This window comes from Xiphophorus hellerii, chromosome 20 (assembly GCF_003331165.1).
Source record: "Xiphophorus hellerii strain 12219 chromosome 20, Xiphophorus_hellerii-4.1, whole genome shotgun sequence".
Taxonomy (NCBI): Eukaryota; Metazoa; Chordata; class Actinopteri; order Cyprinodontiformes; family Poeciliidae; genus Xiphophorus; species Xiphophorus hellerii.
The window spans coordinates 31,148,104-31,161,209 of NC_045691.1; the positions used below are offsets into that span (position 1 = coordinate 31,148,104).

General features: G+C 39.2%; 1 protein-coding gene across 2 annotated transcripts; it reads left to right on the forward strand.

The window, feature by feature from the left end:
* The first annotated feature begins 8,724 nt into the window (after window positions 1-8,724).
* Window positions 8,725-12,786, forward strand: elf3 (E74-like factor 3 (ets domain transcription factor, epithelial-specific)). Of its 2 annotated transcripts, XM_032548600.1 has the most exons (9): window positions 8,725-8,871; window positions 9,011-9,159; window positions 9,915-10,148; window positions 10,282-10,389; window positions 10,476-10,622; window positions 10,713-10,787; window positions 10,876-10,995; window positions 11,119-11,314; window positions 11,906-12,786. In XM_032548600.1, the coding sequence occupies exons 2-9, from the start codon at window positions 9,018-9,020 to the stop codon at window positions 12,021-12,023; spliced, it is 1,140 nt and encodes a 379-aa protein (XP_032404491.1). In that variant the 5' UTR covers window positions 8,725-8,871; window positions 9,011-9,017; the 3' UTR covers window positions 12,024-12,786. The 2 variants fall into 2 exon arrangements, with proteins under 2 accessions (XP_032404491.1, XP_032404490.1); XM_032548599.1 differs by lacking the exon at window positions 8,725-8,871 and having other exon boundaries at window positions 8,992-9,159.
* Window positions 12,787-13,106: the final 320 nt, after the last annotated feature.

Sequence of the window (13,106 nt, forward strand, 5' to 3'; positions counted from 1 at the left end):
TCTTGACAGTGCAAAAGCCGAAATGTGAATTGTCGCCACCCACTGGTCTGGAGTGGGGGAAATATATAACAAGGGGGAAAAAAAGAGAGAAAACCCCCCGATTCTTTTTATACACTTGATTTGTAAATATTGTAACTATTCGAAAAATAAATAAATAAATAAATAAATAAATAAATAAAATCTATTTGGCTGTACACACTTTGCGAGACCTTCCACAGTTAATTACTCAAAGTGTAGTAGAATGTTTTCATCTTTTTTTAAAAAAAATATTTGTGTGTTGCCACGAGGTAAATTTTTCAGAGTTCACTCGTGTGTTTACGGAGGAAAAAATAAAAACTTCCACAGCGCTCCGATGTAAAGATGCAAAACAAAAATTTAGTCCACAGTTTTTGCGTAATTCTTTTACAGGAGCAATTGGTTCTTAGCTGACCTCCACAAACAAAGTGCGGTTGAAAAACCGTGTGGCTCTGTCCATCTACTTGCAGCGTCTTCCCTTCTCCACTTTCTCTCCTTCGTTGACGCTCCAGCGCGGCACACCTTATTTGAATAAATTGCGAAGTGGCCAATTAAGCTATAAAACATACAAACTTCTAATAAAACACTTATTTACAATAAGACGTTATGAAATGATCCACATGTATAACAACTCTACCTATTTCTGGACTACAAATGCACTTATTGAATTACTAATTAAACAAATCCATTTTAAAAGTGACTGAATATTTATACATTAACTTGTATAAGTTAATGTGCAACATTTTGGTTTACTGTAATGCATACATTGCATTTCAATAAATTGTGTTACATGAGCTATGTTGTTTTGGCTGATCGCAATAACAACACAGCTCAGTTTGATACTTACATGATTTATAATATGACTTGTTCAGTCCAGCATGTTCTACAGTAAGTTGAGTAATTTCATTAGTTTCTATTTCCTTTTCCTAGCTCATTCATCAACCAATAAAATGTTGAGGATTTAAACGTACCTTCCTTTATCATTACCGTCCCATTACTCTTGCCAAATCTAACAAGTACAGTGCCTTTAAATGAGAATAAAAATCACTAAATGCATGAAAACATTTGCGGCATGAAAAGGCCGATGTAATCCTGAAGGCCTGTGAGGTTGCTCCTGTTCTGCTCTACTCAACATCTTGACAAGTTTGTCAAATTTTAAACGAAAGTAGAAAATGACACCAAGATGTGCTACGTCTGAGACCTGTTCAGTAATTTGTTCACTAACCTTTACATTAGAATAATTACTGATACTAATTAATAAACCCTACGAAAAAGGAGAAAAATGACAGTTGTGTTTAGATTCATTGTGACACATGACACAGAGACAGCTGTGATGAAACAGATATGACTGAAAACTTACCGGCTACATAAACAACATCATCAGTATAGATCTGGAAACCTGCATCAGGACACAAATGTGATAAATCCTTTATTTAAAAACATAATTGAAGCAGATATTGTTGTCTGTGGCCATTAGGTGTCAGTACAAAGCTATGATACGATGTGATAGGAATGTTTGCGGATCTTCAGAGGAATATGATCTGTTAAATAAAGAAGTGATATGCAGTCTCTTTGGAGTAATCAAGACTGTTAGAGTTAAAAAAAACCAAACAAACTAACATTTTTCTAAGGAGGGGAGCAAATCCTTTTAAAAAGGCTAAACATCTGCCAACATATGACAGAACTCTGACAGACTGATCTATGCCTCGGTGATCGTTCTGAAGGCTGCCACAGGCTCTGAGCCTCAGGCATCAACAATCCATCCCAACACCAACAGACTGAGCAGCAGCATGCCTCAAGTTTAACACGAGGCAAAGAGATGTAGATGTAAAGTTCAAAGCACCTTTCTTCAGAACCAAGCATTTCAATTTTGTTTCACATTGTCCAAAATATAAATGCACCGAATGGTTAACTTTCTGTCTGCGGGAAACTGTCCGCGTCTCAGTGAATTGAACAGAGGAAGAGTACTTGCACAAGCAAAAATCTGACCTCTGACCCTAAAGGCAGCACATAATTGTTAGATTCTTCTGCATCTTGACAATTGATTTGGTCACAATTGTTTCCAGGACTCTGAAAATGCAGGTAAAATACCGACTGGCTTGTAATTGTGTCTTGGATCACAGCTCCATATTTGAATTTTTTTTAACCTGCAGCAAAATACACCCACTGATAATAGACAAACTATTTAAGTTGAGTAAGTGGCAATAACAATACTTTTGATTTGATTCGTGAATTGTAACATGCTTGTCATAGCTTGCCTGTGTCTAAAGCCAGAAACACATAAATTCTTTTTTTTTTTTTTTACCCAATTTTACCCACAATTTCTATCCGGGGAAAGTGGGCAGCAGTTTGCACTATTGTTGCTGAATGCCAATGAAAAACAGAAACTGAGACTCGACAACAGCAGCGTGATCTATTTTTGTCCCTTGAAAATGTTATCTGTAACGTTACCAACACAAACACAGAACAGCAGCGGGCAAAATACACAAAACATTACACTGGCATAATAAACGGACGTAAAGAAATGCTGGGAGACGGACAAAAATGGTTCCAGTTAGTATTAACCGAAGGCAACTTTAAAGAAATCTACGTTTAGCCATATTTTTAAAAGAACTCACTGTTTCAATATTGCCGTTTTCTGGAAATTTGTTCCAGATTAGTGGAGTCTGAAAACTGAGAAGCTGCTTTTCCATGTTTGGTTCTGATTCTGGGGATGCGGAGTAGACTAAAACCAGAAGACCTGAGTGGTCTGGAAGGTTCATATGACAACAGATCTATAACGTCGTATTGATTGCTAAGCCACCAAAAGTATTTTAATGTTCTCTGAGAATCATAGCGCCAGTGCAGAGCTGGACGCAGGCAGCAGCATTCTACATCTAGATTGTCTTGTTAGACAGACTGGTGAAGACTCTGTTGCAGTAATCAATTCAACTAAGAACACTTAGTTTATCTTGAGTTGTTACGGCACATTCATGCATCGATTTCCTTCAGTTTATCTACTCAAAACTTGAATGGGATCATTAAAACCTGGTGACACTGCTAAGTAGAGTTGTACATCATCTGCATAACTATGTAACTTATCTTGTGATTTGGTCTAATCTGAGCCAGCGGGACAATGTAGATGTAAATTAAATAATTAAATTAAATAATTGTTGTACTTATCTTTGTTTGTAACATAGTTCTAATATGGTTGAAATAGCTTGTGTGGTAAGGTATTTTGTCATGTCTTTACATGATGTTTGCAAGTCGTTGAAGCAGTTGATCTGAATTTTGGGTTTAATTTAATTTTGTTTGTGTCTTAAGGAATGGTGTTATGTCTTTTTTGTAATGTTTGCCAAGGATTTTTAGTGTAATGTTTGGTGTGGACCCCAGGAAGAGCAGTCTCTACTACAGGGGAGACTAATGGGGATTGTTAAATATACAAATAAACAAATTAAATATGAGGGGCCACAGGACAGAGCCATGGGTTTTTGTCCGCATGTGGTTTTTGTCCTACTGGCACAAAGAAGTCCTTCTCCTTTCAGTAAGACTCAAACCAGTCAAGTACTTTACCAGAAAGTGCAACCCAGTTCTCCAGTCACTTCAGTATTTTGGTCAGCAGTGGCAAATGTTACCAGGCGGCAACTTCCTCAGTCTGTTTTTATGTGGCAATCATTGAAAATGTTGACAAGGGCAGTCTCAATACTGTGGTGAGCACCGAATCTGGACTGAAAGACGTGTATGTTAATAATGTATACCATTAGTGTACACAGCATGCAGTGACAGAGGAGATGGTGCCGAGCTTACTACAAAATGTTGTGTATCACAATGCTTCTGGAATGTGATAGTTAATTATTACAAACACAGTTGTTGTTGCCTTGGCAGACTCCTGCATTCTGGTGAGCTGAAGTCTCCACTTACACTGGAAGCACGAGGAAACAGCTGCATTTGCAGATCATCACCATTTTGGCTGTAGCCTCGTAACCCCGGCCGTTGGGCTGCAAATGAAATTGTTTCCTAACTGGAGTCTTCAGCTCACCAGACCCTTTCTGTGCACCTTGAAAGTTGTGATAGAAACCTTTAAGGTTCCTGCAACCCACAGACACCAGGAGTTGATGAGCTGCTTCACAGCTGGCATACAGGGTTAGAAAAAAAAAAGGAGTTGACGGAATGAGCAATTGCTTTGACAGCTTCCTGGTCATTCAGAAATGTTGCACTTAGTGTACACGACTCCCTCCCTGCACAGGTTCTGGAATCAAAGAACCCTTGTAAATTAGAGCCCCAACTAACACAAGAGTCTAGTGTTTCTAGTCCAGGGCATTTACATTTTAGATAGTCAGAACTTCACAGTAAAATACTCACAGTGCTGCATTGTTAGCAAGTGCTTTCATTGCTTGCTAACAAGGCAACATACTAGGTATGGATGTATTTGGGGGTGTTTAGTTGTGATTGCACTGAGGAATGACAAAGTACAGAGTACTTCCAACGTTTCTTGTTTTTTGCACATGTAGCATGAAGGGCAGAAATTCCCAAAGCACTTTGGTGTTCAAAAAACTGCGAAGCGACACTATACTTCAAGGTGTTCAGGATCCAAACATAAATTCCCCATCTTAAAATCATGACTCTTTTCTCACTCGGGTTTTCTAAATGCCCCACAAATGTTTGCGGAAAGTCCCCTCCTTAAGTAATAATTCTGGTGTACAATAGAAATGTTGCGCGGTGGAAGAAGTGACGAGATGAATTTTCTGTTGTCTCCAAGGCCACTCAAGTTTCTTGGCATTACAGAGAGTAAAAAACCAGCCGGGCTGCATTCTTCCAGCGCCGGTGGAAACTGGGCATAATTGCTGTTATGAAATTTTCAGCAAAAGTGCAGTTTCACTGGCTGTTACTGACGTAAGACAACGCAATGGGCAAAAAGGAGAAAATAGGCCCACTTATCCCCACAACATATAGAATAGAATAGAAGTACTTTATTCATCCCAGCAGGGAAATTACCATCCATGGTTCACTGTGCCATCAATGGCACCACCACATAAAGCTGCAATCCTTTCTGACTTCTCAGTTTACTGAACTTTTTATTCAGCAGCAGTATTGTCAAGGTTTCAATGCCTTCAGCATAACAATAGAAACAGCAGATTCTTTCCACACACAATTCCTATTTATGTAAACCACAAAACATCAGTTTGCCCAGGAGTTTAAACTTAATTAAGTTGCTTTTATTGCGTCAACAAAAAATGGAACCACTTTCAGTAACTTTGTGATTATTCAGTCAATGTTTAAGAGAAAACATGATTTTCAAGAATTCTTGCTTTAGAAACTACACCGGATATTTTAAGGTTAATTGAAAACTTATTCTCGTTTAACACTAACCACAAAACTGCCTCTTTTTTGGTTTCAGACATAAACAGCCGCCCATTGTTTAGCAGATACATCAGATCCTTACAAACCGATTTATTTACCTATAGACTCATTAATGATTGGCATGTTAGGTGTTTTAGAGCAAATACTCTTAATGACGTATAAATCCAACACTTCTGCTGTATTCCGTCTTTAAGTGTTGCTGTCTTGAAAGCATAGTGTCACTTTACATCAGAAGTACAATTCCTCTTCATTTTTATCCTCTGGATGCAAGAAAAATCTGAAATCATTGTGTATATTACCAAAAGTTGACAGCGTGTTTAATTAAAATGTTATATATTCTAGATATTTACTATCCTCAACAACATAGAAATATTACACCGAGTCTCTGCATTCTGAAACTTGTCCATATCTATAAAATTGCACCTTGTAGTTTGCTTTGTGCTGATTTTCTGTGATTTCTTAATTATTCAACAGTAGCAAACCAAACAATGTGGGATCATTTACGACCTGAAGTTCTGCAGCGTGCGGTTCAGTAAAAAGTTGCTGCATAGCAAAAACTGTAAAGTTATGAAGCTGTTCAGACAAACTGGTATGAACTTCATTCCTCGCGCAACTAATGAAAGCCCTTAAAGTAAAGTCTTGAAGTGGTGAGCTGAGCAGTTAATGTCTTCCTCATACGTACATATCTGAGTTTGACAAGCTAGACAGACAAAGCCTGAAAGTCAGTTCCACTTTGCAAATTATGATTTAAGTGAATAAATGTAACTGCAAAAACACAAAATCTTAGCAAGTATTTTCGATCTAGTTTCTAGTGCAAATATCTTAATACACTTGAAATAAGAGAAGACTAAGTTCTAATTAACTTCTCAGCAAGATATAGGAGCTGGTTTTAAGTCAACAATTGCTTAATATTGATGAAAATGTTCTATTTCCATTGGCAGATTATTTCACTAAAAACATTGGGAAAATATCTTGTTACAAGAGAAAATAATCTGCCAATGGAACAAGTAGTTTTTTTTTTATCAATATTAAAGAATAATTGACTTAAAACAAGTTCATTTTTCTTGCTGAAATGTTATTTGTAAATTAGTTTTGTCTTATTTCAAGTGTACTAAGAGGTTTGCACTAAAAACGAAACCAAAACTACTAAGATTTTGTGTTTTTGCAGTGTAACAACATTTAGTGTTGGCCATACTAAATATGGCTACAATGTTTAAACTACATTTACCTCATAATATTTTTAATCATTGATTAAAATTGACATATGTTCCCCAGTGGGGCTTTCTTTTATTCAGTATGGATGCAGACCCCTCCGGGATAAGTGTGTTGCATAAATGGATGGATGGACTGATGCAGAAAACCACTGAGCCATATGTTTAAAACACTGCTAAGTTCATGGATATTTCAACAACAAAAAACAAAGACAGCAGTCATAAGGAGAACCAAGACGAACTGGAATGACCAGATCTCATGTCCAAGAACCTGTCATGACTTGCAAATCAGCACCGTTTTCTAACACAACTGTCACGCAGGCAGACCGATGCTGGATCCGTCTAACCACTTCGCCCCACACGTCTGATGTACTATCCAGACGTAGTAAATCAAACTTTTGCCTGTCAATGCATCTGAACTGATTAAAAATATTGAACTCATCTCTCTTATCAGACTTTAAAACAACAGCTATCCAACTACTGCCACAAAAGAACAATCTGGACAAGTTGCTATTGAAAAATTACGAGCTAATCTCCAACCTTCCACATCATCAAGTGTTGGGAAAAAGCTTTATTGAAAAAGCTTTATTGAAAAAGCTTTTTCTGATCTTAAATAGCTTCCCAACAATGACCAAGCACTCTGTTCAATGACATCCATCTAAACACAAGCTGTGGAAGAATCACGGTGTTGGTTCTGTTGGACCTCAGTGCAGCATGGTCATTTGTTGACCGTGGACTGGGGAACTGTGTTGGACCTTCTGGCACAGCAGCTGACTGGTTTGAAACTTACCTAAAGAACCAGGACTTCTTTATGTCAGCAGGTAACTTCTCATCACAGCAGACAACAATTACATGCAGGGCTCCCCAAGAACAGAACTTTAATCTTTTCTTGGGGCCCCTCAAGAAAAAACAATCCTAGCCCTAACCCTACATCAAAAATGTTGGTCGATGTTTCATTTATTATGGTTCAAAAGCAACTGTACGCAGATGGGTTTTCAGTCTAGATTTAAAGGAACTCGGTGTTTCAGCTGTTTTGTCGTTTTCTTGAAGTTTGTTCCAGATTTGTGGTACATAGACGCTGAATGCTGCTTCTCCATGTTTGGTTCTGGTTCTGGGGATACAGAGCAGGACAAGAAACCAGAAGACCTGAGAGGTCTGGAAGGTTGTTATGACAACATCAAATCTTTAATGTATTGTGGTGCTAAGCTGCCAGGTCTAAAATAAGAGTATTGCTCCACAGGCAACAAACTTGTTGCTTTTGTTAGGCATTGCCGGGTGACCTACATTGATCCACATGAGAGCGTGACTGTGAATGTTATCTACCCGCACCTTGCCACGGTAAAATGCATGACCAGTGCAATTATTTAAGCCATCCAGTTCAAACGCGCCACGGACACTGAAACAGAAAAATGAGCCGGTCTTTGTACTCGGCGCCTTTTCTTTGGGTTATCGCTGCAGCCATTATCATGCAGTAAGAGCTACCTGAGTGAGAGCTGAGATCTCAAAGATGACTATTCTTTTTTGTGTGAAGGTGTGTGTGTGATTACATGTATGAGTTTGCACATATAATTTCATGTATGATGTATATTTGCAACAATAAGTAACTGCATGTAATCCCAGGACTTAAGTGAGCAAATTAGACAGGAAAACAATCTCGGTAAGGTTTGCTCATCGTCTGGTGAAGCTGATAAAACCACTTGCTCATCTTCAATCTGTCATTGTCAGAGTTTCTATGTAAGGTTCTAACTCAGCCTTCTTCCTCCTTTCTGTGGATGTATTCCCATGGACAACAGCAAAAAAAAATACCATTAAGTCACAAAGTCCAACTAGATTATTACAACTGAAAATGACATTTTCTTGATTAAAAAAAAGGTCTGTGATAAAACACTGTTGTTTGCAGCTGAGTTAAAGGAATCCAGTCAGGCAAAGCAGATAAATTTACAGTAACTGAATCTGTCAGGCAAGAACTTATCTAATCTTCAGCGATGATGGGTAAGAGACGGTAAAGCTTAGAAAGGAAAACAGGACAGGTGAGTGTTGTTGATCGAGTTCTCTGGAAAGCGGAGGAGGGATGGAGGTGTGGCCACCCTCAGGTGGAATTCCCCTGAATTTACCTCTCCATCCCCCACTCCCCCACAGGGATATAAACATGTTGACTTCCAACCGAAAGCGCTTTTTTGCCTTGGAGACAGGAACCTTATGAAGAACAGACCGAAACAAAGACCGAAGAGACAACACACAAATTAAAGTGGGATCGTTTTGAATTTAGTTTTTTTTAACCAAACGGTGGCTTGTGCTGAAAGAGGTAAATGACTCCAAAGAATTATTTAACACAATTCATGTAGAGGAGACGCTCACATTTTAAGTTGCAACAATGTGAAAAACGTTACTTTTGACAGAAAATGCTCAGAATGACTGATTTGTAACTTCTCGATGTCTCTCAGAGACTCGATGTCGTCGCCGTGCCTCAGCAGCATCTTGACTCACGCCAACCTGACGATGTATCAGACTGGCTTACCCGACACCCCCCCACAGCAGCTCCATGTGCTGCCCACCATCCACACTCTGGAGAGCAGAAGTTACAACACGAGAGGTAAGAGGATCGTCGGACGTCGTGCCGGTTTACCTGCTTTTGTGGGAGAATGTTTCAGGTCAACATGGGACCTCCACTTAAACCCAAATGTAGAGAACTAGCCTTTTGTTTGAAGTTTGCTTCTGACTGAGTGTGATGCATCGATCTCCCACACATTCAAATTATTACTACTTCCAATCAAACGAGATATTTTGATGAAATATTTGTCTTTTACTTTAAATCTAAATCTCCAAGGTGTATGAATAATGTTTGGGCTCCACTGAAATTGATACCAGAAAACTATCGAGAAGCTTGGAAGCTCCTCTTTGTCATCATAATCGACATCCTGTACAGTGATGGTAATATAGTGGAATATTATTCTTCTTGTACATGAGCCACATGATCCCGACTTAAGATAACCGAACCATGAGGTCACTTTACTTTGACCTAATTGCGCTAATGATTCACCGAACTGTCAATGTTTAACTGAACCCGACACACAAAGCAGAGAAATGCTGTGACCTCCTGCTTGTTCAAATGGGCTGGCTATATTTGTCTGACCTTGTCTGATCCCTAAGCGAGGCGTTGTTTCACTCTTGCATTGTTTCGTGGATAAAACACCAGAAAATGTAGATGTGTTCGGAAAAAGAAAATGTTTCCAGCAGAGTTTTTGTTTGGCTTTGAACTTTACTGGAGATCAAGACAGACTGATTAAAAAATGTTGTTAGCACTTTTGTCAGAAGAACATGAGGTAATAAATGTCTCTCATTCCTCAGGTTACTGGTACAAACAGATCAGCCCTCACCACTGGACGGCAGAGCAAGTTCTAGAGTGGATCAGCGACCATGTGGAGAGCAACAAGTTTGATGCCAGCACCCTGAGTCTGGATTTCTGCTCCATTGAAGGTCCAAACCTCTGCCGCATGAGCCAGGAAGAAATGACTGCCGCTTTCGGCCCACACCTCGGCCCACATCTTTACCAGAACTTAGAAGAGTACAAGACCAAATATGGTAAATTAAATCTCCAAAATGTATAATTTTATTGTTCAAATCCACTGATATCAATCTGTCTACATGCAATCAATCATCTATCCGTCTTCAGAGATGGTAAAAATATAACAAATTATTCTTTTTTTCCCCCCAGAACTGCAGAGTCTCTCTGGACCAGAACTAAGTGAGACATGTCAACTTCTTGATAACTTCCTGGACAACTTGAGCTTCCCTTTGCTGACCACGCTCAAAATTGGCCATGGTACATTTTGATATTTATTTATGGAGATAGCACAAGTTTGTAATGTTAGAGAAAGCTTTGGAATAACACATCCATCTACCACACAGGTGAAGAAGCTGAGATCAAGAGAAACTTTGAATACCGCGATGGTTATGATTTGACCAGATTCACCATGGAGTCCCTGACAAGTCTGGACGACACCGATTACCTTTCCGACAATCCATCTGACAGTGAATGCAGCTCCTCGGCCAACAGTTAGTATACGGCTAGCGTCTTGTCGACGTTTGTTGAAGTTCGGCATATCAAGACGTTTCTTTTCTCAAACGTGTGTGATGTATGTTCAGGTGGGACGTTTAGATTCATGAGCTCCCCAGAGTCTGGCAGCAGCGAATCAGACCCTGAGTTCTACCCAGTGTCAAGTGAGTATTCAGGCAAACTTGGTCTCAGCATTCTGGTCTTACGGTACAGTCGAGGTTCGGCGCGGTAAACGAATTGCTGTGTTGACAGAGGTCCACATCAAAACCGAAGATGGAGACTGTCGCATCAAGAGACCCCGAGGGCGGCCTCCTAAAGTCAACCGTGGACACAGCAGCAGCATATACGACAACCCAAAGAAAAGCAAACATGGTACGCTTTCTACATTACAACTAGTTTTTTTCCTCAGGTCAAGAACGCCTTTATACTTGTGTGTTCATGCTAATACTTCCCCCACCTGGAAACAGCGAGCTGATTTGTGTCCGTTCTTTGCAGCACCACGTGGCACCCACCTGTGGGAGTTCATCAGAGACATCCTCATCCACCCCGAGAAGAACCAGGGCCTGATGAAGTGGGAGGACCGTCGGGAGGGGGTGTTCAAATTCCTCAAGTCTGAGGCCGTCGCCCAGATGTGGGGCCAGAAGAAGAAGAACACCAGCATGACCTATGAGAAACTCAGCCGGGCCATGAGGTGAGCTCCTGCTGCACACAGCAAACCCAGAGCTCATTATGAAGGGATTTTTTTTTTTCTTAGCTGCTGGATTAAAAAAAAAAAGGAGTCCGAAATTTGTGTCAACGAGTCTGAAAACCTAAAATGTGTTCATTCTCTCAAATATGAATTTGCATTCGTAAACCACTGAACAAAACCCAGATTTAATTTGTTAAATACGGGCTCACTGCAGGTTTTTTCAAAGGGGTGGCCTGACTGGGCCAGTAAAGATTTTGGGCTGGCACAACAAAAAAAAAAAGAGGATGACTACTACTGTGTTGCAAGACTTCATTGTCACAGATGAAGTTTGCAAAGTAAGGTTTAAATCCTTTGTTTGAACCCTATAAACTAAACTTTATTGGTTTATAGTTATGCATGTTGGCAACAATCACCAAAAAGCCAAGATAAATACATATTTTATGAGAAGTAGACTACCACGGCATGTCAATTCAGGGAATTATTTTCCATCATCAGAGTATTATCATCAGCATTAGAACACCAGTGGTTGCTTTAGAACATTTTCTTCTCGTACAGGCCGTTGGAATCCCTAAGGTGATGTGTCTCTACTTGCAGGTATTACTACAAGAGAGAGATTCTGGAGCGGGTTGACGGCAGGAGACTTGTGTACAAGTTCGGAAAGAATTCCAGTGGGTGGAAGACAGAGGAGATTGGCAGCAGTCTGAGCAGATAGAGATCACGAAGCCGACCAGTGCAGAAGTTTAGGAACCAGAAAAGCCTGTTTTTTGCCTGGCTGGAGAAAAAAGTCGTTACTATCTGAAATTTTAAAGACGAAACTTCCTCTTACAGGGAAGGTGTTGCAGAAAATGTAAGCCATTGTGTTTGGCTCCAGTAGGTTTTATGAACCAATATTAATGTTTCACGTGTTTTATATTTTGATCCTCGTTACAGAAACTTTAGACATAGTTTTACTGAAGTTTTTGAGCCTTTGTAAACAAAGTAACAGTTGTACAATATTCACCGTAGTTTGCATATAGTGTGTGTTTTTTTGTTGTTTTTTTTTTTATTGTAAATTTATGACCGGCTAATCTCTGTGCTTAAAGTTTGTGCTATGGTACATGGGTATAAATAACTGACACTGGAAATATCGAATTTTCTTTATTATTCTGTCATGGTTCCGTTCACATGCGAAACTCAATTGTGGCTCTGAACGTGAGATTCGGAAAGCACAAATTAAAGGCAGAACAGAGAGAAATAAATGTAGGTGATGTTTTTTGTCACGTCAACATTTACCTTATGTTCCACCTATCTGTATGACTTGTTATAAAGTGTGTAAAGCGTGTCCTCACAATGTTTATTAAAAAATAACAGATGAGTAGTCCTACTATGTAGTTTACGTATTTTATGATTAGAATTTTTTTCACATAATAAATGTTTGACTCGTCAATCTCTGTGTTGGTGGATGTGAGAAATAAACCACATTGTGTAAATGCTAATCGCTCCATTTATCTTTTCTTTGACCTCATGTAGATTTACCAGATGTTCCAATCATTATGCCCCTCACATAAGCCACACACACACAAAACTCAGACCATGCATATTTATACCTCTAATAAATATTAGCACTCTACATATGGAGCGCTTTTACCCTTTTCATTAACAAGTTCCCTGCAGTTTTGATCAAACCCTATGATTTCCTTATATAGTTTAAATGATTTGTGTTGCAGAACATCAGTATCTTGAGAGTTAAACTTGGTATTTAAGGCTCTCCATAAGTGTGAAATAATTATGTTTTTTAATGTTTTTTTTTTCCTTT

Coding starts and splice junctions, on each gene's coding strand:
- elf3 (XM_032548599.1), top strand. CDS start 9,000: ATGTCTCTCAGAGACTCGATGTCGTCGCCGTGCCTCAGCAGCATCTTG. Junction 10,623..10,712: donor ATGCAGCTCCTCGGCCAACA/GTTAGTATACGG, acceptor ATGTATGTTCAG/GTGGGACGTTTAGATTCATG. Junction 11,315..11,905: donor AAACTCAGCCGGGCCATGAG/GTGAGCTCCTGC, acceptor CTCTACTTGCAG/GTATTACTACAAGAGAGAGA.